General features: G+C 37.4%; 1 protein-coding gene across 1 annotated transcript; it reads right to left on the bottom strand.

The window, feature by feature from the left end:
- Positions 1-27,690, bottom strand: LOC306898017 (complement C3-like). Its single transcript, XM_079463219.1, has 41 exons — positions 27,554-27,690; positions 27,282-27,477; positions 27,009-27,177; positions 26,828-26,901; positions 26,648-26,736; positions 26,414-26,496; positions 26,236-26,323; positions 25,262-25,367; positions 25,026-25,146; positions 24,818-24,933; positions 24,571-24,717; positions 23,981-24,184; positions 23,383-23,574; positions 19,802-19,954; positions 19,587-19,716; positions 19,315-19,386; positions 18,977-19,174; positions 18,764-18,872; positions 18,605-18,687; positions 18,207-18,346; positions 16,582-16,791; positions 15,987-16,047; positions 15,708-15,794; positions 13,756-13,959; positions 13,588-13,663; positions 13,323-13,482; positions 13,062-13,157; positions 12,275-12,431; positions 8,097-8,260; positions 7,758-7,916; positions 7,600-7,659; positions 7,432-7,522; positions 7,307-7,355; positions 7,138-7,228; positions 4,013-4,102; positions 3,767-3,872; positions 3,610-3,699; positions 3,455-3,535; positions 3,236-3,319; positions 1,687-1,822; positions 1-1,580 (listed from the first exon to the last, which is right to left on the bottom strand). The coding sequence occupies exons 1-41, from the start codon at positions 27,622-27,624 to the stop codon at positions 1,439-1,441; spliced, it is 4,935 nt and encodes a 1,644-aa protein (XP_079319345.1). The 5' UTR covers positions 27,625-27,690; the 3' UTR covers positions 1-1,438.

Raw genomic sequence — 27,690 nt, 5'->3', positions numbered from 1 at the left:
CAGATTTCCAGTCAATTCAACCTTTGATTTATTGGCAGTTGATGCGTTTTTCTTTAAAACATTTTCTGTGTCTACATTTTTTTACATAAAGTAGTCCAAAAGAAATAAAAATCCAATACAGAACATATATTTAAATCATACATATTATATGTATGCACCAAAGAGGAGGCCGTATTGCAATGATTTTCTACATTCAAATTAGATGTAAATCTGCTGCACTGATCAATTCATCTTGATCACTTCTGTTTTATTTGAACCCTTGTATGGTGTTCGGGTCTGTGGGGCCTGTTTCCATTTTTTATCAAAAGAAAAATGATGCAAAAATTGTTTTCAAATTCAAACATATTGGCCTTGGCTTATTTTCTGTGAAGAACATATATCAGCACAAATTTTCAGGGACCGCACACTGTACACTGTAATTTATATTACATACAGGATGTTCAGGTCCACTGGGCCCAGGGCTTATACAATTGTGGAAACTGTAGGTTATGTGTACCTTCATTGTGTCCTCTTCATGTTTGGGCCTCCTTTTAGTGTGTTTGTGTGTGTGCATGTGTGTGAGAGATAGTGTTAGAGAGAGTGTGTGTTTAGGTGTGAGTTTTCTGTTTCTGCCGTTCCCGCATAAAATGCGGACCACTTCAATTCATAAATGTGATCTAACAAAGGTACAGGGCAAATATTGACCCTATATGCTGTTTAGGTCACTTGTAGATACCCTGTTGATGAGTCAAGCCCCATGTCAACGGTGAATTGTGTTTCATTTTTTACAAAAATGTTCTGATCCACCTTTAGTGGACCATATTTGATTAACTAATGACATTTTCGACCAATAATAGGCTTTGAATGGTTGTTAATAGGTGGTGGCAGTGTCTGTTTTATTTTATTATTACTATTCACTGTTCTCTCTATATTGATTAACTTTTAATATGTCTTCTTTGGTTTTAGAGTTATGTTTTCCCTGCTTCAAATCTTTATAACCTGAATAACAATTTTATAGATTTTTATCCTGGAAATATCCTGACATAAACAATGTCATATTCATTATATTGTTTGTACTTCCGAAAAAGGAATTTAATGGCCTGAATAATAATCAAAAAGTGACACAATTATTCTATTAAACAAACATTTATTAAGCAATTAAAACAAAGTTAAGTTTTGTGGCAATTTAAGCATTACGCATACCTCATATCTCCAAATTCACTATTTTGGTATTTTGTTATTTAATTGATTTAACACTGTGCGAATTGAAAAGCTATTTTTAAGCTATGTTTCATTGGTTAGACAAACCAATGGGAAACATTAAGTTTTAGTAAAGATTCACAAAAATAACTATAAATTGCGAAATGTGCAGAACATGAAGATCCAAAGTTTTCGTCCAACATCAACGTTATATATTTTGAGTTACAAGATGTTGAAGATGTTCACTGTATGCGATTAATTATGTAGAGCATCCCTCTTTCATGAGCTTGTATTCGAGTGTAGAGATGCCGGCATATCTGTCCTTGTGTTGTGAACTTTGGCTCTCCTCTCTTGTGGGCCAGTACTCGATCCACGTCTGCTCACCCAAGATGTACTGCAGTCTAAAAACAACAAGAAAGTCAACACACAGTGTCGTGGTGAGACTGCAAAACACAATAATCATTCCACTCAAACCAACAAGGAACATGAAATGCATAAACCTCCTACCTCGCCTCAAGGTTTGGCAGGTCAGTGGATTTGCCCATGATGAGGTATGACTTGTCCTTTTTGAAATCCAAAGCTTTTCTGCAATTGGGATGAGCCAGAAACGCCCTCATCTTTCCCTCCACAGCATCATCCGTGCCTGTAGGACAGTACATGTGATGTTCTTGTGTTAATGTTTGACAAGAAACAGATTCAGTATACTTTACTGTGATATCAGACAGTTATTACAGAGACAGCCGTCATCACTCATGAGCTTACGCTAGCGCTTCGTTGTTGTACCACGTAATACGACAGGCGAACTCCCACACATCATAACGTAAAACATCACTGTCGTAAACCTCATACAGCATAACTTAAACACTACAGTAGGCCTACAGTGTTTAGGAAACAAAGAGCTTAAAGTCCCCCTGTGGTGAAAATCCCACCAGCTAACAAAAGTTTGTTACAAGAGCATTCCTTAAGAGGTTTTTCATGTTTTTGAAAAGTTTTAAAACATAGTAAATGTCCAGTTTTTAATGTTCTAAGAACGTTCCCGGCTAACATAAGTCACCATCATGGTGATCAGTGTTTGTTGAGTTGGGCTCTTGTTCCTTTACTATACGTGTTACATTAGTTGAAGTGTTGTAATTGTGTGCAGGTGATGTACTGTTGTTATGACAACACGATTAGAATGTAGTTTGGTGATGGGCATTAAATTCACCATCATCTTGTGGTTTGAATGCTTTACTTTTGAAATTTTAAAATAAAATCTTTAGATCTAGGTGTTCTACTTGTAACATAAGTTGTAGACACAAAGAAAATTTGCTACAGCAGAAATTAGACAAACACAGACATCAAGAATCAGGGTATGATTCTCAACAATGGTGTCAATCGACAAAATAAACCTTTGTGCCGCAATGCATGCTGGGTAACTTCTCAGTACAAAATTTATTTATGATTCTCAGCATGCATTACAGTTGATCTGTGTCAGAATGAGTTTGTTGATTGTCACAATTTTTGAGATTCATACACTGATTCTTGATGTCTGTGTTTCTGTTGCAGTTTTTTGCATTCCAAAACTTCTTGACCCTGAAGGAACATTTTAATATCAGGGAGTTTAATTGTATTTCAATGGCAAGAACTCAATTTATATATAATAACTATTTGCCTATGCCTATTCGTGTCTCTGCATCAATTTTTACGTTATTTACTTTTGCTAATATGTAGCACAAATATGTAAGCATGGCGCATAGACTTGTCACTGAAACTACAGCTGCTGATGCAAAACAAGCATGCGCTGTTCACACGTTAAATGAGCATCTACTGTATGTACCTATAAATGAACTGTCAGAGCTTATGTGGTTGAATGGAGGTTGGTACTCATTTGCATATTCATTAATCCGCATACACTAAATGAGGCATAAAGCATAAATTACTATCACTAGAAAATACTTTTAAATGTTATTTTAATCCTTAAAGACAAGTTTTAAGTGATAAAATTATCGACTCATGCAGTGGGACTTACAGAAATCAACCAAATCATGCAGTATGCTGAGCAAAGACACAGACGTACCTTCCTTTAGGACCTCCTCCACCATCATATTATAGATGTCCGAGTGTTTTGTCAAATTCATTCCCTCCACTTTGACTTTATAAACTGTGAAACAAACACACATATGTCATTATCAACACCTGAGCTGTAAAAATGTATTAAACAAGTTCAAGTCAAATGTTTTCATGCATCTGCACAACATCTGAAAAGGAATACAAACACACAATTTAATTTGTTTACCATAATCCATGCCAGCTTCACAAGCCTTATCCAAACGATTGCTGTCATTGACTTTGTTTTTGGTCTGGAAACTGCAGTTTTCTGGGAAAACAGGGGAATTAAAAACAGTTCATTCTAACAACAGTAAACACTGAAGTGTTTCTGAGTGACTGTACCTTCAGCACACTGACACACATCTTCATGACATAATCTGGTCAAAGCGCCGTCCTCCTTATCAGGGTGGTAGTACTTCGTACAACGTGCGTCTGAGAAAACACAAGAGTTAAGTGAAGAGAACACCTAGAGAACTGTGTGTGTGTGTCAATATCTCACCTGGTGAATAATATTCATAGACGGTGACTGCAGCAGGTTGAAGCAAACCCACTTTATTGACCTTGTGCAATCTGAAGACGATTCTATCATGTTCCGCATGAGAAACCTATCGAGGCAGACGATCACGTCATTCAGAAACATCACTTCATTACATCTGACGGTCAATCACAAATTGAACTTGGTATTTTGGCATCTTGGTATAAAGCACGAAAATGAAATGAAGTCTGACACAGTCGGGTGAAATACCGTATTCAGGTAAATGATGAGGGACCCTCGCTCCGAGAGCTCCTGGTCCATCTCAAACTTCTGAATGTATCGGTCTTTGCCCGTGGCCAACTGTGGTGATAAAAATAGGCAAGAAGTCAGTCAAGTATTGGTAATTTCTATGCCCTATCTCAGTCTTTTTCATTTACCAGAGATAACAAAAGTACACACATCTTTACTTAAGTAGAAGTACAGATACTCATGTTAAAAAGTATTCTGGTAAAGGTTGAAGAACTGACTAAACATGTTTACCTAAGTAAAAGTAAAGAAATATGGGCTTTAGGAAACTTAAGTAAAAAGTAGCCAATACTACTACCTCTTTTAGAGTGAGAGACAGAACTCCCATTGTTTCAGGTTCTCAAACATAATGTTAGCTATTCTGTGCGTTGCCTTGGTCCGTGGCAGCTTTGTAGACTAGCCCAGTGTTTCAAAAACCTTTTTCTGCCATTCCCCACTTTGGAGGTAGGGAAGGGTTCCGAGCCCCATCCGTCCCCAATCGCCCCGGCAAAATGGTAATACACTTTGTCCACTGTCTGTGGATTTCTGGTTTTCTTTTAATTCCATGTCACAAATTAATCCATCGTAGGGTTGGGCTGATAGCAATTTCCAGGAGAATTGCCCAACAATTATCCATTGCTAACTTTTTTGATACCCGCTGCCACCTCTCTACATTAAAGTTTTTGTGACGCTTAAGTTTAAATTACGCGTCCTTGTGTCCTCCAGAGGTATTATCCTCGTCTAAAGGATGCAGTATACGGATGATAGAATTAAACGAAACGTCCTCTGTAGGACATACTAACAAAAACAGGAAGGACCATGTTGCTATGACAACCCCTTGTACTGGCACACGTCAAATGAATTTTAAGAGGTAAAATAAATCAAGAGGTTGATTTCTTTCTAGCCTAAACAATGCCAAAAGAGTGAAACAAATGTAAAATGTTTTGCCTTATTGTTTCAATCGTTTAAAAACCACTAAACACTTATTAGCCTATTTACTACATATGCCTGTTATGATTAAAAAACGTGACACAAATTGTAAACTATTAACATTGAAACACCACAGATTGGATTGAATGTGCAGCTGCTGCCGTTTATTAAAATGACAGCATTGGCTGACGCAAAGAATTGTGGGTTATCTCTAGCAACGAAGGATTCCAAATTCTCGTGAATATAGGTCGCATTTTAAAAAAGCATACGGAGTGTCCTACCTGCTTTTATGCAGCCTTCCAAAACGAGACATGGCTAAACTATCCTTGATATCGGACACATACAGGTGCTTTCATGCGTTCCCTGTTCTTGTGTTCTTTAGTATTGGAAGGGACTTTGATGGTAATTGATGACATAGAGCGAGAACAGGAGGACAAGACTGCTGAAAAACGCATATTGAGAAACGGCAAATGTCTTTGGTGCATTATAGCCAGGAAATGACTTTTTGATACTGTGATTGTCAAAAAACATTTATAACAGAATTTCATTGCTTTTAATTTTAGGTGAATTTTCCCTTTGAATTGTAAGTACAGACAAGACAGACCAGAAATAGAAAACTAAATTAATTTATTCTATCCCTAATAAAACGCTGAAAATGGGACGTGTCTTGACTGCATAGTAAAATCACCAGTGTTAAATCAACACTGCTGTACACAGTGTATATGGTCCCACTCTGCAGGGTGTTAAAGTAACACTAACGTAGTGTTGAATATAATGAGGAAATTAAGTGATTAATTAGGAGATGATTAAGCATAAATGATGAACACCTGCAGTTAACAAGCAGAATCACTGAAGGAACGAGAAACACAAGAACTACAACTGACATCCAATCACAACATTAGATGACGAAGAAAAAGAAGATATTACATCTCGCAGGATCTGAATAAACAACTCTACAAACAGCATTACAGCTTCACTTATTACTTCTCAGTCGTCCACAGAAGTCATTGTTGTGAATTGCTATTGATGTTTCATTGGTTAAAAAATTATATCACCATTATGGTGCTCTTAGCACACTTTTAAACCAATGATGTAATCAATTGTAGTAGTGTTTTAAGACAAATACTTGCGCATGGCTAGAGAAATGCATTCACAAAATAAGAATGTGCTTGATCTAGAATGATCTATGCAAGCCACAATGACCAGATCTCTGTTTAAGACACTAGTAAATGCTGGCTTTCCTGCTTTACCACAACACACGTTCATGGTTGCAGAGAGAAACTAGTGTATGTAGTTTAAGGTTAAGAGCACAACTAAAGCAAACACTGACCACCATAATGGTGACATCATAATTTGACCAATAAAACGTCAACATATAATCCTTTGACAGAAAAAAACATTGGTTCGTAAATTAAGCTTTTAAGCAGATCTTGAGAAATGTAATGACTTCTTTTATCTTCTGTTGATATCATCTACTGTTATGATTGGTCAGTTGTAGTTTTTGTATTTCTTGTTTCTTCAGTGATTCTGCTTGTTAACAGCATGTGTTTGTCTCTGATGTTTAATCATCTCTAAATTAATCACTTAATTGCCTCATTATCTTCAACACTACATCAGTGTTACTTTAACACTCTGTAGAGTGGGACCATATATACTCTGATTAGTGTTGATTTAACACTGGCCATTTTACTGTGTACTGATACCAGAACAATCTACTTAAAGTCCCAGTGTAATTAAAAATGACAATATTTTGTCATGAACAATTGCAGCGTTTATAGTAAATAGCTTATCAATGTGGGTCATGTACCCTCATAATCTTCAGTTAAAATCTAAAAATGCACTTCCGGCCTGAGATGACTATCCATCTCATATGACATAAAATAGATAGGCTTGGGCAGAGAAGACGTTAACTCCTCCCCTTCAACTGTTAATCTGCTGACGGTATACATCCAATCAATTCGCAGTGAAAAACAGAAGCCACGCCCACAAATTTTCTTCTCAGAAATTTCTTTTCACTCAGAAATGTGTCAGAATACGGAAGTAAATACGATTGAAACTTCCTGTTAAATTGGACTTTACGTACAGTAACAAAGTATTTGTACCTCATTACTTCCCATCGTTGTTATTTACAACTATGTACATTCTGAGACATAGGTTTCGATTCTAAAACGGGTTTATACCTCCGAGAGATCTCTTTCATCCACTTTAAACCCTGTCAGTAATCCCACATCCAGAATGCTCATGGTGGCGTCTCTTGTTTCACCGTTGAAGCTGTCGAGATAAATCAATTAATAATAAAAATAGTGGTGGATTATATATGTGTTTTTATTGATTGTTTTGTGAACTTACAAGAATTCAATTGTAAGCTTGTAACTTTCTTCAGCCCCTGGATAACTCACTGAGCAAAAAAATAACATTTGAAATGATTAGATACATAAAACATATTTCGTTCAACATCAAAGCAAGACTCTTACCAGCAATTTCTCGTTCAATTTTAAGCTTCAGATCAAAGTGTTTACAGTCAGAAATCTTCTCCGCGGGCTTGGCATAATAAAGCATGAGCACCTGAAAACAGACACAGGTAACACTCGTGTCACACACTTTCTGTATATAAACATGAATGTGATGACATGTCAACTCACTGAAAGAGTGGCTGTTCCAGTTCCTTTAGCCGTTACGTTGAAGTTCTTATTGAGATCGAACTGTTGAGTGACACACATTTCATTAGAAATCATAATAATCACGTCAGTAACTGTTTACAGTCTGTATCCTGAACAAACCGCTGACACAGACTTCTCACCTTGTCCGTGCGTGTAATGTGCATGTTATTTTTTCTGAAACCCCATCTGATTGGTGTACTTCTTCCGGACACAGACACTTCCACGTCCAGTTTGAAGTTTTGCTCTTTCCTCACATGCGTGCGGTATTCAGCCACCGCCTGGAACACTATGATGGTCGCCTACGATAGACAATGCGAGTAAAGTTTGTATAAAATGTTGAATTTAACAATTTTTCTTTTCATGATTTCATTTTGATTCCATAAACAGCAGCTTTTATTGAAATATTAATGTCTTGAGGGTTTTGTGACCCAATGATAGAATGTAACGTTATCATTGTGAATGAGGAGTTGTTGATTAACCTGTGTTGTGCCATAGTTGCCATAGTGAGATTGTTGTCTGGCTAGCCAGTGCACGGCTTCTCCTGCTTTGTCGTAATGTTTTGCTTTTAAGAGGGCCAGCACGGCATAAGCTGTGGCCTCTAGAGAATGATAATGTTGTCCCGGGACCATCCAAGCGGTGCCGGCTGTTCAAAGCACACAAAACAGAAACATGTACAGGAATGCCATGGTCATCTTTCTCTATTCTCTGATAGCATACATTCATCTGGGAGACGTCTATTTGATGTCTGCCTTCACATCTGCAAAAAACATTTTTTTTTACCGTTTGCTCATCTGCAATACGTCAAAACTATTATGACGGCGAGGCGGCCTGGGCAAAATCCGCAGGCAAGTGCAGTTGCTTCCTTCCGTCTGAATTGATGAAAGGCACGATGGGAAACAACTTGCTGACGACACAACTATATGCTGCTTGAGCGAGAATGTGAACTGATTTCTTTTTTCTTATGTGTTCAATTAATAAGTCTATTAACTGAAGAAGTTTGTATTTTTTGTTATTTATAAGTGGAAAAAACACACCTGTGTACTTTATAAAGTATAACAAAAACATTACGAAACAAGATGGTATACGGTTTAGAGTTAACATTCAAAGACATACATTTTAAGACAATAAAATATAATAGAAGATAATACAAACCAAAAATCTAAATTTTCAATCCATCCATATGTATAAATACAAAACAAGAAATATAATTCAAAGTTCTGGCTTTTATTATTTGCTTTTGACAGCATTTTTGAATATTGTCCCAAATAATTCTAAAATGCTATAAACCTAGTGATTAAAATACATTTGGGAATACAATTCTTAGCTTACAAAAGTAAGTTATTGATAAATAAAAATGAATAAACAAAAAACTTTGACCACCTTTTTGACCTTCCCATTTCCATATTGTTTTTATAAACTACGATATTTCTCCTACACATTTTACCCATTTAACAGCAATTATTGCACAAAGAAAATATTCTCTGTGTTTTCTGGAAATGAGTTACAGAATTTACACAATACAGGGACTATTCAGAAGAATAAATATTCTTTTTTCAATTTTTAAACAAATTTCTAAAATTTTTGGGACAGGAGGTTCTAATATGTTTAGGCATTCTTGTGTCAAAGAAAATATAAAAATCATTTCTTACAGACTTGACATGGTTAAGAGTTCTGTCTAATGAAAGTTTTACTCGAGAAATCTCAATAGCGTGATTTGGGAAGTGTCTTGCCTGCGCTGTTTTCACTCCTCCCCTCACTGCAGCCGCATACTCTAGTCTACTTTTCAGGCGAGGCGCATCTTAAACAAACCTATTACGATGGAAACAGCTCATCTGGCTATATTTGCACAATCTTGTGCCACTTCCAGCCATAGCTGTATCCCTTCTAGCCTTAACCCGTCTGTAACCTCTTCTGTGGCTTTAGTATTTTACAATAAAAGGCGATTTAAATATTTTGTATTATTGTATTTTTCGATTACCACATAAAAATATGCTAAGAACATAGAATACTGAGACATTATTTCTAAGCTAGCAGTCCTTCTGCCTTCAGCTATAGTTGAATTCAATTTTATTTATATAGCACTTTTCACAATGTGCATTGTTCCAAAGCAGCTTTACAGGACAAAATAAGAAAAACACAAAAAGGTAAAACACAGCACAGTACATGGTGTGAATAGAATAAGCAAAATTATTCTAGTAAATAATATCTAATAAATCCATTCTCCCGGTGGTTTATTTAGCATATTTTGAATTAAATGAATGCTTGGCTGAAAAGATGTGTCTTTAATCTAGATTTAAATTGGGCGAGTGTGTCTGACCCTCGAATAGTCTCTTTCTCCGACTAATGCTAGTTAAATTCACGTTACCCAAGTTTGCCCCAGTGCTGATGGCTGGCATTAATAAAACATTACCAGAAAGACTATGGTAACTATTAGAGAAGTTTTGCTTAATGTTAATAAAAATGCCTGGTGAAATCTGTACCAATAAAGATTTTACATCACAAAAATCACTCAACTAGTAACGTTAACGTCGGACGCTCGGACCAGTAAACTACATGCTGCAGTAGTCAGACACCATAGTCAGTCCCCGCAGGATATTGCAGAGATTTTTGTGATTTCTGGGGCTAAAAATGCATAATTTTGCAGCGGCTTTATTAAAATTTTGTGAGTTGAATTAGCAAATAGAACTTGAATTTTTTAAAGCTACCACCTGTGAAAACATTTTTTATGCATTTCCTATGATTAAAAGGCATGCTGCAGATTCATATTACTGAAGGTCTGGAAACCTTTGTCATCGTCTTAAGTTTAATGCCTGTCTAAGCGACCATTTTGACTGACAGGTCAAGTAACCAATCACGTTTCGATTCATGCCGCTTCACGTTTATGTTCGTGGAAATGTCTCCGTGACAACGTTTAGAAGTTTATGCCTTGAGCCTCGCATGCTTTTATGAATTTTTAGTTGATTGTGATTAGTATTCATTGACACCGAAATACACATGACAGCTTTTTTCATAGATCAGATGGCTTTATGTTGTTTCTATGTTGTCATGACTTACTGTCACTTTAAGGCAATGTAACACTGGTGATTTTTGTGGATTAATTTACAGTATATACATTTTTATATTTTGTGCATGAAATGTTAACAATCCATGTTTTATTCCAATTTTTTTCTTTTAAGGTGTGAATGAATATGGTGCAGTATTTGAACAGCGTGACAAGCCAGGATATACATACCTTGGTGCTTGGGAACAAAGAGAATTACTCTCAAGTTTTCACCATTTTCAACGGAGCAGCAGTTGAACAGGAGACCTTACTTAAAGCAGTGGATTTATGCTTCAAAATGTTCTACATATATGACATAAAATATCCAAAGCCCTCTGCTCCCATTTGGGAGTTCTTGCAGCGTGCAGTCTATAATATTCCTGGAGAAGTTCCTTCAACACATTGCTGCCTCCTTGAAAACTTTGTATTTGGTGAGTAGTTCCACTAACCAGCAGACATAAAACTGTAGGTGTCTGACACAATGCATGAATTGTAAAATGTTTATTATTGTATGCTTTTTTACTATAAGTTATGTCCTCGGTTTAGACAGATTTTGCCTTCTGAATTTGTGTAAGGTCTGTGCAAATTTAGTTTCGCATTTGTCTTCAGTATATGCACATGTTCTGAATTTGTAATTGTATGAATGTGTTTATGGAATGTTACAGTAAATGGACATTTGTGTTCTGAATTAGTGTACACGTTTGTGATTTAAATGTGTTTTTGGCATGTGCACATTTGTTCATGTACGGTGTGTGCACTTGTTTTGAATGTAAATGCACATTTGGGTTCCGAATTGGTGTACAGTATGCACATTAGTTTATGGTTTGAATGCGTTAATAGAATGTGATATGCATTTTGTACTTGTGTAATTTGTAAGTGCACATTTGTGTTCTGAATGTAATGTATGTTTTTTTATGTGTATGTTTTTTTCTTTGTGTATTTTGAACCTTTTGGACATGTGAACTTTTCAGTGCAAATATGAAATGCCAAACTCACCAAAAGTTGAGTACATTGTATTAATCTAATTGTACAAATAAACCATCTGAATTTGAAATGTTGCTGTATTTATAAAAATTATGTCAATTTACAGTAAACTCAACTCTTGGGTTACTTTTACCCCAATCGCTTTTTAACCCAATTCATTGGGTTAAATAACCCACAGTTGGGAAGGTGCTACACCAACCCATAGTTGGGTTACTTTTTTAGTGTGTACCTACATAACAGAGCTTCTATCACTGTACAACCCATCACGCTAAGATCTCAGACTTTTGTTAACGCAAGGGTAATTTTAATTCACAAATTCTCAACTAATGCCCTTGGTCAACTTTTCAGAGGTAAATATTATGAAGATTAATTTGTGGTTGAAAGACTGACGGGGCAATTACACGACATATTAAATTCAAGGTGCATTTTACTCTTTAACATCACCGCTGCAGTTCTTTATTTTCCGTCTAAATCGTTTTCTTATTTACTGAGATTATCAAAAAATATTTTTTTTGTTGCTTATGATTTCTTAATGTTGCTAACAAAGGATATATGGCATAATTGAAATGACCAGATGAAAACCCTTTCTGTATACTTTGATGTTCTGGTAAAGCTGGTAAAAATATTACTGACCTTCCTGTTTAGTGGAATGACTCATCAACACATCATTATTGAGTTTCTCCACGTTGGCCATGGCGTAGGACGTCATAGCCACAGCGTACGGATTGCTCAGTTTGAGAAGTAAACCTTCCAAATAACCAACAGCCTTTTTCATACTTTCAAGAAGACTCTGTTATTAGATTAAAATATAAATAGATAAACAAAATAACCAGTGGCAAAACAAAAGAAATGTGGTGAAAGCATAACCACGGGAAGTGGGGGTGCTGCAGGTCGAGCGAAAGAAAAACTGAAGCAATGTCAAAGATAAATAAATAAAGCCAGAGACAACATTTACATTCATGCATTTGGCAGACTATTTGCACCAGGTCCGCTAAATGATATGTGATTGGAATCGAGAAAGTGTAAGAACAACTTTTTTAACTGTGACTCCAGGAGGCCAGGATTCTGTTCCAACTCTCGTATGTGTTTTCAATCAAATTGATTTAAGACATAAAATAGAAAAATGTATTCATAACGTTTAGGGAATGTATGGGTGGTTAAGCTGCCGCCATGTAGCTAGTGCAACAGATTGTGCTTTGGCTACAGGCATAATTATAACATGTGTTTTATGTCTTTGTTTTTATGCTTTATCCTATCATCACACTGGCATCCTTCTTTGTTCTTGGCAGCAACTAATTTTTGCCTCCGTTTTTTATTAACAATAAACTAAAGCGGCTCGCCCATGGCACAGTCATAACTTCTGCTCTGTTAAAAAGAAAAATCACATTCCCGCGGCTATGGGTGAAAGAGCTGAACTTACACCAACTGATCTGGCACAGATTACGCTGCCTTCTTGCATGGCAATGAGAACAAACGCAGTCAGAGAAGCTTCAGAATCTTTCCCCCGAACATCACCCTGAATCAAAGCAAAAACTGACCTTCACAAACATGTCAGGTTGTTATATAATGAATTAGTGAAAACTGGGAGGCAGACAGAGGAGGAAAAACTAAATGTCGCCAGTAATTTTAGTTCGACCTCATAGACATGCAGTGCAATAGATCATAGCAAAGATTAACTTACAACCATCCCCGCTAAAATTACAGCTGCGTCCTCTTTAAAAGATCCGTCTGGCAGTTGTTTGTTGAGAACCAGCCACTTGAGGGCGCTGCAGAGTACATTTTGTTCTACAGCAATGAGCTTACTGGACATAGCAAAGATTTTAGCCACGTACGCCGTCAACCTTTAACAGAATGAATAAAGCAAAAAACATATGCAGTAAAAACTGTATTAAATAAGCATTACAGGAAAGCTGTACAGATTTTTTATTTAAAACTTAAACATTTACCAGGTGCTGCCATGAACACCGTTATAGGGGGTATATGACCCATCAGCTTTGCGGTAGGCCAGCTGCCTATCATAACCTTAATACAAAAGGATGAAACATTTACCTTAAAATAAGATTAACGTGTACACACGAATACCGAGTTCTTTTAATATGTTGTTGTCTGCTGACCTGTGGTTATATGGTTGATGGCTTCAGTTCGACGGTCCATGCCGACAGCCTCCCACTGATTGGTGCTGTCCAGATAATGAGTGGCAATGAGAGGTAGAGTCATGTGGATCATATTTTGCTCTCCACACCCGGTGGGCTGGTAAATGAGTTTACCCATGAAATCTCCACTGATGGCCTTCTCGACCGTTTGAGTTGTCTCCTCAGCTGGACAACAATCAGACATGTGATCAGCAAAGCACAAAAGAAGACTGCACGCACTCTCGCCCGACCCCAATCCACAAGAAAAATAAAATCTTTAATGTAACTAATCAGCCATAATTCACTAAACACTAATTGAAGACGAAATGTTAAGAATACTGTGGCATCAAGAGACTTCCATACACAGCCACTAGATGGCGAATCTACGTCATTCATGCAGCGTTTGTCCGCATTAATCCGCATGTAATAAAAGTATTCGCAAATTTTAGTTCATTTAAATGTATGCATTCAGTAGAGACTTCAATGCCTTTATATATAGACACTCACTGTGACTAGATCGGCTTTTTGTATAGTTTCAAGCCATTAAATCGTGGAATGGCCTATTTTAATCTCTGTACAGATCGTTGCAGAATAATGTATAGGCATCTCAACTTCCAGACTCTGAATTTTCTGTATACGTTACAAAGCGCTGTTCAGTTAAAAATGACACAACACGCTTTTCCGACTAGCAAAACAGCTGTGTTAGCGTCTATTTAACAAGGACTCTCTGGATACATAAAGATAACTCGCAAAATAATGAAGCGGCTAGGGCTGTCGCAATGATGAAATTTGGCTGACAATTAATTGTCTAATAAATCGTCGCCATTATGGCGATTGTCTGTTTTAGAGCTTTGACATTTAATTCTCATACCCTGCAAGCAAGCCAACACTTGCACTTTACAGGCTCAACGCAGGGCCCCCAAGAATATGCTCACTGGCCAACTGTTTGCCCCTTATTGCTGGTAATATCGCTGGTGAAAATTGTGACACTTAGATCTCAACACTCATCATACAAACGACAACATTGGTTACAATCATCAAACTAAATCAGATAAACAGATCAACTGCAATGCACATTGGTAGTCATGAATGAGTTTTGTACTATCATGTTACCCAGCATGCATTGCTGCATGAAATATTCCTTTGTTGATTGTTGTCAATATTACGTTTTTTACACTGCTTCTTCATGTCTTGTTGACAGAAAGGTCTCACAGATTTTACTTTAACATGACAGACAGCTCTAATGTAGTACTGCAGGATTGCACAAGAGCTGCCCACAATGACACCACAACAAAAATGTGTTTATTTGCTTGTCTTCAAAATACGGACTTGATCCACTGTATTTTAGTATAATGGTGATCATCTATTGAATTCTAACACATTGTTATCCTAAGACCACTCGCATCCAAGCAAAGAAGTCAAGAGACCAACTAAAGCAAACACTGATCACAGTTATGGTGGATTGTTGAAATTTCAACATTTATAGCAGATGCAAAAGTAATGACAGTTCAACAAATCAACATTGGGGGATGAGTTGAGGACTGCCTATGTAGAGCCATCAAGTGAGCAAATTCTCGGAGGCCCTGCACTGACAGGCCGCTGGGGGCCTATAAAGTGTAAGTGCTAGCTTGGTTGCAGGGTATGGTAATTGCAGAGCTGAATAAAAATGAGAATTTAAAACCTAATGTAAAATAGACCATTTATCGTCATAATCGCAATGATTTCTTAGACAGTTAATCATCAGCCAAATTTCATAATCGTGACAGACCAAGTGGAGAACTCTATTCAGTTTACACAATGTGTCATGAAGGTGGAGAAATGTACGGATGCTTTCAGATATATTGATTCCTCCCACTTCTTAAACAGCTTAAGAAACAAGCTAATGAAATAATAACTGTTAAAAACAACATCAGTTTACTTCATGTCATCATTACCGGTTATCGAGATGAGAGTGCTGGACGGTGTGCCTGGAACCTGACCAGCTGGAGCGGAAGTTCTTATAACTTCAAGATGTTCTCCACCTGCTCCAAATAAGATAAAGAAAAAGAGACAAACAGGATGAAAAGTCACGTTTGATCAAATGAAGAACAATTGATAGCACATTTGGTGTTCGTGTTTTGCAATGGGACATTACACTGTGATGTAACCCAATTCTCCTTTTTGTATGACTTTGTTGACCAACTTTGTTTTGCTGAATAAAAAATAAATCTCACCGCTCTTCACTGGATTAAGCTCCACTTTTTTCAACATCAACTCTAATAGGGTACCTTCAGCCTGAAGAAGAAAATGAGTTAGCTTTGTAATACTACAGTGCTAGATTACAGCAGTGTTACACTGTTTATCATATGAGTAATTACCTAAATATAATTTAAAATTGCCAGACTATTTAATCAATAACAAATGAAGAATCAGTGTATGAAACTCATCAATGGTCACAATCAACAAAGGAAAGCTTCATACCGCAATGCATGCTGGGTAACAAGATAGTTCAAAACTAATTCATCACTGTTGCAGTTGATCTGTTTATCTGAATTAGTTTGATGATTGTCACCATTGTTGCGGTTTGTATGATGAATGTTGACATCTAAGTGTATCAGTATCGCAACTTACATCTGTTGCGAAAAGCTTTATCACGCCTTCAATAGCTCTTGATGCATATGTGTATATGTGAAACATCATCTTATGAACTGAAAGTTAAACCTGCTGTCTTTTTCAGAATAAATAAAAGCGAGAAAGTCCACAAATACAAAAGTATGATCGACAAGTGCTAAAAATGCTAAAATGGCCAGTATGATCCATCAGATTTACCACCACTTTTAGGGTCTTCTTCACTCCATCAGTGGAATGACCCAACGCCACAGCCTTCACCTCAATCTGATGTTCGCCCAACTCCATGGGAATGATCACGTATGGAACGGATCTGCTAGAAGACGCGTCGACATCTACAATTGTTTGGTTTTTACGCTTCTTACTGGCAGTGCTGCAAATGTGTTCTGTCTCCATAAACTCCACACGCACCTGTTGAAAATGAGACCGTGCACATCTCTTCAAAATCACTGGAGTGAACAAAGCAGCAGTTGTTTATAGAAGAAAAATTCATCCTAATTAAATGCATTAGAACACTGTTAAATTGGTCTGTGTGATTCCGTAGCTTTTACAGAAAAAACTAAGGCTCTGAGTGCATAACTGTGGGGCAGTAAACGTAAATTGATAAAGCAAAGTAAATAATTTTTTAACAGTCTTCGCTTAAGTGTTTCCTTAGCTTTTGAAATGGCCAATTCTAGTAAGTCATTAGTAAATAAACAGATTCCATTGAATTTAGTTCCTTATTGAATGTCATTTGGTAATACAAATATTCTTATTTTGGAAAATCAAAAGACAAATCGAAGGACTAGCAGACATCAAGAATCAACCTATTCATCTCAACAATGGTGAAAACCAAATATTTCTCAAGATAAAGGCTATGCATTCTGGGTTCCATCATGGAACAAAACTCATCCATGACTCCCAGCATGCATGGCGGCATGAAACTGTTCAATTGAAAGTCACAACTGTGGAGATTCATATACTGATTCTTGATTCGTGTGTCAAAAATAACAATAACTACATATAATAAAAACATGTATATATGAATCTTTGTAGCAAAGCTGCATCTCCAATCGAAACGCATCAAAAACCCAATGAATAACTTTGACAATGGAAAACATTTCTGTAGTTATGGAATCAACTATGTTTTATGAAAAACTGTCATACCGGGCCAGAGTTGAAAAGTCTAACTAAAGTAAACACTGACCACAAGAAAATCAAAAGTCATGGATGTTATGCTGAAGATCGTGTGAAGCAGACGTGGTGATGATCTTCAGTATTCTGACATATTTCTAAGCTAAATGGAATATTTAATGAGGATGAATAAGTGGGTGTGGCTCATGTTTTCAACTGTCAATTGATTGGACGAATAAAAATATGATGTATTTTCCGTAAAAACTACAAAATTGTTCTTTTCCTGAAATCAAATGTTTTGTTAGTCCGTGTTTAAGTCAAGGTCAGGCCTGGGTACTGATGTTATGCTGCATGTGACTTTGATGTTTATCAATGATGAATCGGGTAGATATGAAATAAGTAAATGTAATGCTTTCACTTTTATGCATTAAGTACATGTTTTCATTTTATATGAAGAAATGCTCTTCATATAAAAGACTCAAATATAATAAGTTCACTCACAGCTTGAATTTTTTGCCAAGAAAGTTTTAAACTGCAAAGCTGTTTACGTGCTGTCCCCATATTTTTTTTAGTTTTTTTTCAAAATGTACCTGGCAACCACAGCTGCTGGTATTTTTCCATAACAACTAGGGATTTCTTTCTTCCATGAAGACAAAGAGATTGTGACAGATGTAAAAATGATGGAAAGAAAGACGTTCAGCAGACATAATCACCTTTATCTTATCATCGATGTAATTGTGAAGAATGGCTTTGATTTCCAGCTGCTCGCTGCGAACGGCCGAGTACGGCATCTTGAGGTCGATGAAAAAATTCTTGAAAACCACCATCTCCAGAGGATCAGCCACACAGATACCTTTGGGGAGGAAGACAGAGGCAAAGAATGAAATAGCTACAGAAAGCTTCTGTAGTGTTCATACTAAACTTATAAGCTTTCCAGTAGCTCAGTGGTAAGATCATGGCGTTAACAATGCCAAGGTTGTGGATTTGATCCCAGGGGATTGCACATACTAAGAAACTAATGTATAGGACAATGCAATGGAAGTCACTTTGCATAAAAGCGTCTGCCAAATGCATAAGTGTAAATAATATTAATTGAAAAATTTCAACTCACTGTTTGTGGCTGACAAGCTAATGGCTAAGATTTGCCAGGTTGTGATGGATTCCTTCAAGTACTTTTTTTCTAGTGATAGTACGCTGGTAATGAGAAAATGATGAGTAAATTTACACACAGATAAAACTGTTTTGTCCAGCAGGTCAGGCTCCTGCTTACCAGGTTTTATCTTTGCATTGAGGAACAGTCACCTCCTCCCAAAGCCAGCTCTCAGGGAACTGTGTCCGTGACACAATCTCGTCAGAGTCTGTGTATTCGCTAATGTCACCTACGTAAAAGTGTGAGGGAATATATCCTCCGTTTACATAAGCACCTGAAAGAATTCATCAATCAGAAGTTCAAGATGGTTGGCGAGAAGCTAACAACACTCACTGCGAGCCAGAATCATATCTGCCTCTCGATCAGCCTGATCTCTGTTGGCTGACATCACGTTACAGCAATCTAAGAAGGCCGCGACACATTCCGGTCCGTCTTCAATGTACGTGGCTCTTCGTTTACAGGTGTACCCGAGTTTATTTTCTCTCATTCCATCGACACAGCACTTCTTCAGATCACCAGAGTATTTATCAGCTGACGACACAACATGAGAGCAATGAGAAGAGCGGAAGAATAAACACATTGATGGCCAAAAAGATACATTTAGGAAACATAAAACTCTGTTGCACAAGTGAACAGTGACAATTAAATCCCATTCAAATCCAGCTCCTCACCCAGTCTAGTGGTGACCTGCATAATAGTTTCAGCTCTCCGTCTTCTCTGTGGCGGGGCTGGACACTCGGGCTCTAGAGGAGAATCAAATAAAAATAAGTGATATTTTGTATCAAAACACAATAAACAACAGGGAAAACAAACAAGCCACACCAACACACAATTATGGCGGGCTAAGAAAAGTTCCTGGCACCTCCAGTGATCATCAAAATAGACTCATAATATTACATATGATACAAACTATAGGTTTTCATAGAACTGAAACATAAAGTACTTGTTCTGGAGGTGGTTCCTCCAGCGGTGCTGGACTCAAACATCAGACCAGCATCATAGAAAACCCCCATACTGTCTCTTCCACTGCCTGCTGTACAACCTGTGTCATGTTTCTCAATCACGTCCCAGATCTACACACAGCAAACAAAGGAGTTATGAAAGTCATAAAAGTAAAACTTGATGTTTGTAATATGTGGCCTGATAAAGATTCGTCACCTTCGACTGTGTTAGTCTGTTCTTGTTGAGGACATGCACAGCCTTGTCAACCACCACCAGCCCAACTTTAGCTCCGGGATCTCCAGTTATTTTCAAACCGAACTCCCTACCCGGACTATAAGTGTTGGCCTTCTTCTTAACCTCAATACGGAGCTGTTGAAGGAGAGAAAAAAGCACAGATGGTTTGAATATGATAATGTGTTGTCACGTCAGCAATAACTCATCACTAACTCATTACGTTCATTTACATCAGACTTGAACTATGCGATAACCGTGGCCACAAGAACTCAAGAACTCCTAATAACAAGGTCTGACATGTTTTAATGTAGGGTTGGGCCGATAGACGAAGACATCGTCCATCACCGAAGGTTGACAGCCATGACGATGTTGGGTATGGCATCGTGATTCCACTGCATGATGCAATTTTCGTCATTAGCAGGGTCAGTGGCCGTACGCACATCCTGTCCAGCGCAAAAGTGTACAGCGCATTCCCGCGACAAATGTTGACAGCCAGTCCACAGTATGACATTCTACGCATGACTCGAGCTTGACCATTCACGCTTATCCGCCCTCGACTATAGAAGTGTCTCATTTGAAGCCTGCTACGTCATTGAGACTGTCTCATTTCACAAAAGCACCTTGACAAGTGTGTGAGTGCAACGTGTTGTTATGGCAACTTGGTACTTTCTGTTTCTTTTTCTGCCAGTATGTTCTACGAAGGACGTCTCGATTAATTCTAAGTTGAGAATCCTCTGTATACCGCACAGCTTTTGTGTGTCTCGTTTTGTAAGGTTGCGTCCTTGTGTCCTTTAAAGGAAGCGGTATACAGAGGGTTCTCAACTTAGAATTAAACAAGACGTCCTTCGTAGAACATACTGGCAGAAAAGGAAACAGGAAGAACCACTTTGCTATGACAACATGTTGCACTGGCACACCTGTCAAATGAATTTAAATTATTTCTACATGATTTTCAGAGGTAAAAAGTTGGTTACTTTCTACCTGAAAACAATGCCAAAAGAGTTAAACAAATATATCATTTTGGCCTTACTGTTTTAAAACGCTTAAAAATCACTTAACACTTGTAAACCTATATTCTACATATGCCTGCTAAGATAAAAAAAAGTTATACAAATTTTAAACTGTTAACATTTAAACACCACATATTTGATTGAATGTGCAGCTGCTGCCGTTTTTTCAAATAACAGAAGTTGGCCGACGCAAATAATTGTGGGTTATCTCTGGCAACGAAGGATAAGTGTATGGATTCACAATGGCGCCATAGATTACACGCGATTATATCCCAACACCGTTTTTGACGGCGTTTTAAAGGGTTGTTCAAAGATATTACTCTGACTAAAACACACAAAGTGCTCACATCAGAATGTATGTGTCTTGCAAACATAATTATGTCTTAAGTGCATGCTTGATGAACTACCGGGGGAAACATTTGATCCGTCCAGGTCTTAAAGCCTTAACTCTTGATGTCAATAAAAAAAATAAAAAAAATAAACTTAGATTAAAAAATATGCTGGAATTGGATGCAGTAATATGGTTTAAGTGCTTAAGTGCTGTTTTTACGCAGTCATATGGCAAGACAGCAGCGCAAAAGGCGGTGCTTTTCGGGCACTTTAAAATGCCGTAAAATACAGTTTTATGGCCGGATTTGCACACATTTTTTCAGCGTTTGGAATTTTACGGCGCAAATACTGTTTAAAGCGTCGTCAAAAACAGTGTTAGGATATAAACAAGTTTAATATATGGCGTAATTGTGACACCATCGGCTTGCCATAGACGGACATAAAAATAAGTAATGCGCTCACCTAGCTTGTAACCTGTCAATGACGATCTGAACTGTGCGTGTCAGCGATGGCAGCGATGGCAGTGATGCTCGATAAGGAGCAGATTCTGTATATTGAAGCGATCGCAATGTTGAACTGGCCTAAATATATGTTGCATGGTAGGGAGAGTAACTCAAATCTCAAAACGTGGATTACACATATGTGGTGACAGACGACTCGAAGACATTTTTTAAATAACTATAACTGAATTCAGAGCACAGTTAAATGATTAAATAAAATCAAACTGAATATGGGATTGTACTACTTCTGTTCATCATACTCGTCCTTGGCAGCTGCTGGACTTGCTAAATTATATGCATGTCCTGCAATATACTTCACGAAAGGCGTAGGCCTACTATAGTTCTGTCAGATGCAACTCTCAGGCCCATTATTGCTGCTGGTCTTTTTTGTTCTATCGTATTAGTATGTATCAATCAATTGCACAATAAACTGCCGTGGTTTGTGCACGAAGTTGATGAACAAGTGACACTCACGTTGCTTTTTCCGATGAACTATGGGCACCTTTTCGCATATTTATTTGATTGGTTAATTTCTTGATTGTCGCTTTGAAGTGGTTTCTGGACATATGAATCATACTTTCTAACTTTCTTTAATGCATTTGCTATGTTTGATCGGTTTTCCTGGTTTTTATTATATTTTGTCATTGTGATGTAATACACATGTCTCAATTTAAAGAAATACACTAGACAGTTTTGTAAGATCTTTGTTTGTCTCTCTTAATAACTCACTTAACATCAGTCCCACACTTTCTTTTCTCAATCCATGTTTTAAAACCAAAAACCACAGACGCGCAAAAGCTTTGTTTCCGATGGTTACGCATCCAGTTTGTATTAGGAAAGGTGCACCTCTCAGAAAACGTAAACAAATTAAGATCATTTTAGATGTTTAATTATGACTTGGAGCATTGGGATCGTGAGACGAGGGCAACGTATTATTTTTATGAAAATCTCCAATTCGAACAAAATCCTGTTGCTCAAAATTGTTTTCATGTGATTAGCTGCTGCTCCCTTGGTGTCAAGTTTTGCACTTCAAAAACTTGTGCAGGCCAAAAGCCTGTCACCTTTTTCATCTCTTCCGAGTTTGCTCGGAAAGTTTATTATGTGGACCGCCAACTTTGTCAACGGTGGTCCACTGGCCTTATATTGGCTGGGCATACAATACACGCAACGATGCGTACAATACACGCAACACATTTGGTTTTCTTTGCTGCTTTTTACCTTAGCCAGCGAAATTATTTCATTCTGCAGGCAGCAAAATTTACTGTATATCAGTTGCAAGATTGATCGCTTTACTCGTTTCCACTCTCGGTCCTTCTGCTTCATCATAGCTTTAAATGGTAAACAGCCTCTTAGCACGCATTAGGCCACGTCTTTGGGGCGAGGACACTGATAGATAAGTGAATGGTTGAAGGAGGGGAGATGAAATTGAGTGACTGAATGTGCAATATAAAATTTCTGTGCATTAAATGTATAATACACAAAAATTATATATTTATCAGTTTGGCAGTCGCAGGAAAAATCTTTGAAAATGCGACCATTTTGTCGCAATCTAGAGCCCTTTAAATGCCTTGTATGGGAAACACTGGTATGTATAGAAGTATATTTTTAAGCTAAATAGATGTAACATTTTATAATTGTGGAAAACTACCTGTTTCTGTAATGACAGTCAATATTGTTGGATTGAATGTTTTGTTCTGATAATTTCTTGTGATGGTTTACTTACTGTTCCAGTGCACGTGTCCTTCACATCAACCCAGACGGAGTCAGACACCACCTCATCTGATCCCACATGATAATATGCCACAAAGCGGAAAGACGGCACCATGTCTTTGGTCACAGGTAGAGACAGAGTAACTAAAGCCTGTCCTTGTCTCTTAAACCTGTCCACCATCACGATCTGTCCTTTACTGATGATCTGAAAATAACATACAAATATTAAACAAGACAATGTAGTGTTCATTCAGTGTCAAACAGAAAGCTTATTCTGCCATGTATATTTATATATATTGTGTTAAATGACTCAATCGAAAATATTGTGTTTTTTGACTTGACCTGTAACTTTGTTTTGCCAACCTATCAAATGATGAAGTCACTGTACGCTTGTGAACTTTTTAAAGCATTCAAGCTCTCACTGGTTTATTGAAAATAGGATTTATTATTATTATAAGCATACAAAAGTTAAATATGACAGGGTCTGTACTGACCGAAGAGCTGCAAAAGTAGAAAAAACTGATCAAACCCAGAAGCAGTGGTCATTCTCTGCCATTATCTTGTTAAAAGTCATGTGACTTATACAGACGGTTGTCATTAACATCTCTCACCATGTACGTGTAATCTTGATCTTTGGCTCCTGGACTTTTTTCTGTGTTCAGATTGACTTTCATTTGATCACCGATCTCGAGCTCCGCAGCATCAATGCCCACGTGCAGGTAGTTTTGGGAGTTGCTTTTGGTAATGTACGCTTGAGCTGTCATCGTCTTTACTGCCTGCTGTTCATCTCGTAAGTCTGGATCTTTGGTCTTTGCCTGAAAAGAAATAAAAACTGTATGAGTGTGTGTGTATATACAGATGTTTACCGTAGTCTGTTTGAATACTGGATTCTGTTTGCTGGCAGGTGTGTATTAAAAGGCAGTTTAAGTTTGATCAATGTTAGAAATTAACGGACAAAGATAACCTGTATATTCACCTGTCTGGTGAAAAATGACACTGTAAACATGAATAACAGCTTTAACTTGGCACGTAGTGTAAGTGGCATGACCATGGTGTAAGCGAGGCTAGCCGAGCATTAAAGTATTTTATTGCATTGCTAGCCATGGATTATTCCTCACATAAATACCTATCATAAGTTCCACAAATATTCCATTTCAATGTAATATCCCGAACTAGATCAGCCATGACAAACAGGTCTTACGGTGATCAGCAGCATCTGAGAACCTCCCTGAGAATTGACGTTGACCTTCGCAATGCCATTGGCTTTTGTTTGACCTTTGACCCCTCCAGGATTGACCTCCACTTGCACACTTTTAGCGGGCGTCTGGTCTGGATTTGTCACATAAACCTTTAAAAGGCACACATTTTTTTAAAATGAACAATCATGTAAGTTCACATATTTATAATCAATCTCTTCACAGTTTAATCTGTTTAGTCTAGATTCACACCGAGACATCAAAGGGCATTCCAGGTTTGAAGAATTGAGGTGTTCTCTTGAAGTGGATGGTGTACGGTGACGTCACAATCTGAATGCCTCTCTTTTGTGCTTCCGCCATTTCACCGCCTGTAACACACACACATCATTATGTCAACAGTACATAGACACATACACATAAACATAATAAACAACAGATAAACAAAGTGTGTTAATCTCACCGGTCTCTGTTAAAACGCTGACCGAAACATAGATTGATTTCCCAACCAGCTGGTTGATGTCTGGAAAGGTTTCAAGGATCATCTTACTGGTCAGCTCTGCTGAACCCTGTCCTTCAGCTATCTGTTTATATATCAGACAGGGAGCATTATTAATATGTGTATAATGTTAACTGAATTTGTTTAGTACAGCAGAATTTGTAAGATCAGGTTTGTTCATGCTTGTCTGTAATGCTCACCGAGACTCTTTGTAGGGAGGCGGCGATACTTTTAATTTTACTGTCACCTTCCATCACACCAAACACCACAAACGCTTGTCCCTCAACCTTTTTCCCAAACAGATACCTAAAAAATGTTTATGACTGAAAGTAAGCTTTTCCTCATCATTCACAGCATATAAAATGTCTAAATTGGTAAAACATATTGTCATGGATGATACAGTGAAATTGAAAAATAAATGTAATTGCATAAAAAGTATTAGTTGCTACATAATGAACAAATGTAGCTTATCTGCTCAATACTGTGCAGTTACTTCATGAAATAATTGAGATGTCTCCTTGTTTAAAGTTGCTTTGGTTAAAAGCTTCTGCTAAATGTATAATTGTGATGAAAAATATAAATGCATTTAGCATATTTACAGCTAACTTAAGTCTGTCTAAGGTTTCTCAAAGGTTTTCTTAAAATATAAATGAACGTTAAAAAAAGCATTTAATTAACATTTGAGTAATTGGTAAACGTCCCAGAAATGTTACTCTTACAAGGTTGGTGGAACGCTTAAAGGAGTAGTTCACCTTCAAAAGGAAAATTGTGTTATCATTTACATGCCCTCTTGTATTTTCAATCCTGTATGACTTTCTTCTGCAGAACACAAAAGAAGATATTTGGTATCTGAAACAGCAGAGCCCCATTCCCATCTATTGTACCTACTGCAACTGAATGGGGGGCTGATGAAAGTGAACTACTCCTTTAAAACCATTCACAACTAATGTTTTCATAGCTTAATGGGAATGTTAGCAAAATGTTCTTCAAACATATTTTTATTAGTTCCTACAAAAAAGGAGAAACGTCAGTTTGAAAGAGTTTTGCTTGCTCATATGGCAGTTTTTTGTAGCTTTTTGAACAGAATAAAGCTTTATTGTTTTCCCAACTATTGCAAGTTGCTTTGGATAAAAGAATGCGCCAAACGTATAAATGTAAAAAGAATTCCTCTTACTCTGCAGATATTTCAACTGTTAGACTCTCGTCGCTAACATAGAAGAACGACTTGCTGGGGCGTAATGTGACTTCAAAAGTTGGAAGCACTACAAACCAAAACAAACAGATAAACACACTCAATATTCTCAATAATCTCAACATTACCCAACACGCTGGTTTTGTTGACACAATCTCACCGTATTCTTTGACCTCAAAGTCTGCAGTGAATGTCTTCTGCGGGGTGTTTGCGTAGCGTGTGATCACCTTCCAGATCCCAGGACTTAAAACATAAACATGTCAGATTGTGAAGTGATAAAGTGTGGGTCTATTCTCATGTACATACATATCCGGTGTCCTGATGTAGATACCGTAGTTAGTTAAAAATGAAGTTGTGTTCACTTGGGCTGAATAGAATTTTAATATAAACACACCTGGCAACCTCAGGAATTTTGTACTTTCCAGACTTCATCCCTTGCATTGGATAAACCTTCTCGGTTACAACCGTTATGCCTTGTGGATTCTTTAAAAAACATTGAAAGTCTTATGAGTTATTGATGAAATGTGATGTATTTGTGTCTAGAATAACCGTGAGCTCATATTGAAGCGTGTACCATGATGTCCACCGAGACTCCAGATTGATTCAGTGGAAGCAGGTTTGGAGTCAGAGAGAAAACCCGGTACTGAACTACAAACAGGATTGAGAGATTCATGCATCATTATCTGTTTATTTAGTTTACTTCAGTCGTGCAGAATGATCAAATCTGGTTGTTATTGATGTCATGCTGATGTTACCTGTGCTAGCAGGTGTGTAAATGGGTTTGTCTGTCTGTACAAATATATATCCAGACTGAAATGACACCATGACCACTTTTTCCAGGGTTTTAGTAGGAAATTGAGCCTGTAAATACACATACTGCTTCTCCAGAGGATCGTCGATGAAGTAGTTTTTATCATCGGGAATCTAAACACCAACAAAAAATAAATTTTTCAGAGACCCAATAACACAGTCATGTTCATATTTCCAATGAAGGAGAAATAATTTGATTCGCTTCATATTTGCGTCACCTTTATCTTTGCAAGGAACTGGTAATTATTGGCCGCTTTCAGGGTGACCGATTCAGAAACGATTTCCACATTTTTGCGCGGGTGGTCCTTCACCACAATCCTCACTTTCAGGTCTCCTCCATTATAATCCTGAGCCTCCAAGAACACGGTCTCTAAGGAACCAACCCTCAGCAAATTAGGAGCCGACACAACGTATCTGAGAAGATAAAATCACAGTTTTAGACACAAATATCTAAATGAAAGTATATGTTTATAGTGTTATGAATACTCACAGCGGGTCACATAATGTGAGGAGAGGTGAAGAGAGAAGAACAACAGTCGACCACAGCAGGTGCACATTCATCGTGACGGACTGTTACTGTGTGTGTCTGTAAGCCCTTCGAATTTATACTCAACCTCAATATGAACA

This window comes from Barbatula barbatula, assembly GCF_947034865.1.
Source record: "Barbatula barbatula genome assembly, chromosome: 8".
NCBI lineage: Eukaryota > Metazoa > Chordata > Actinopteri > Cypriniformes > Nemacheilidae > Barbatula > Barbatula barbatula.
Note: the sequence above shows the minus strand (reverse complement) of the source record. Positions and strands in the feature narration are given on the sequence as shown.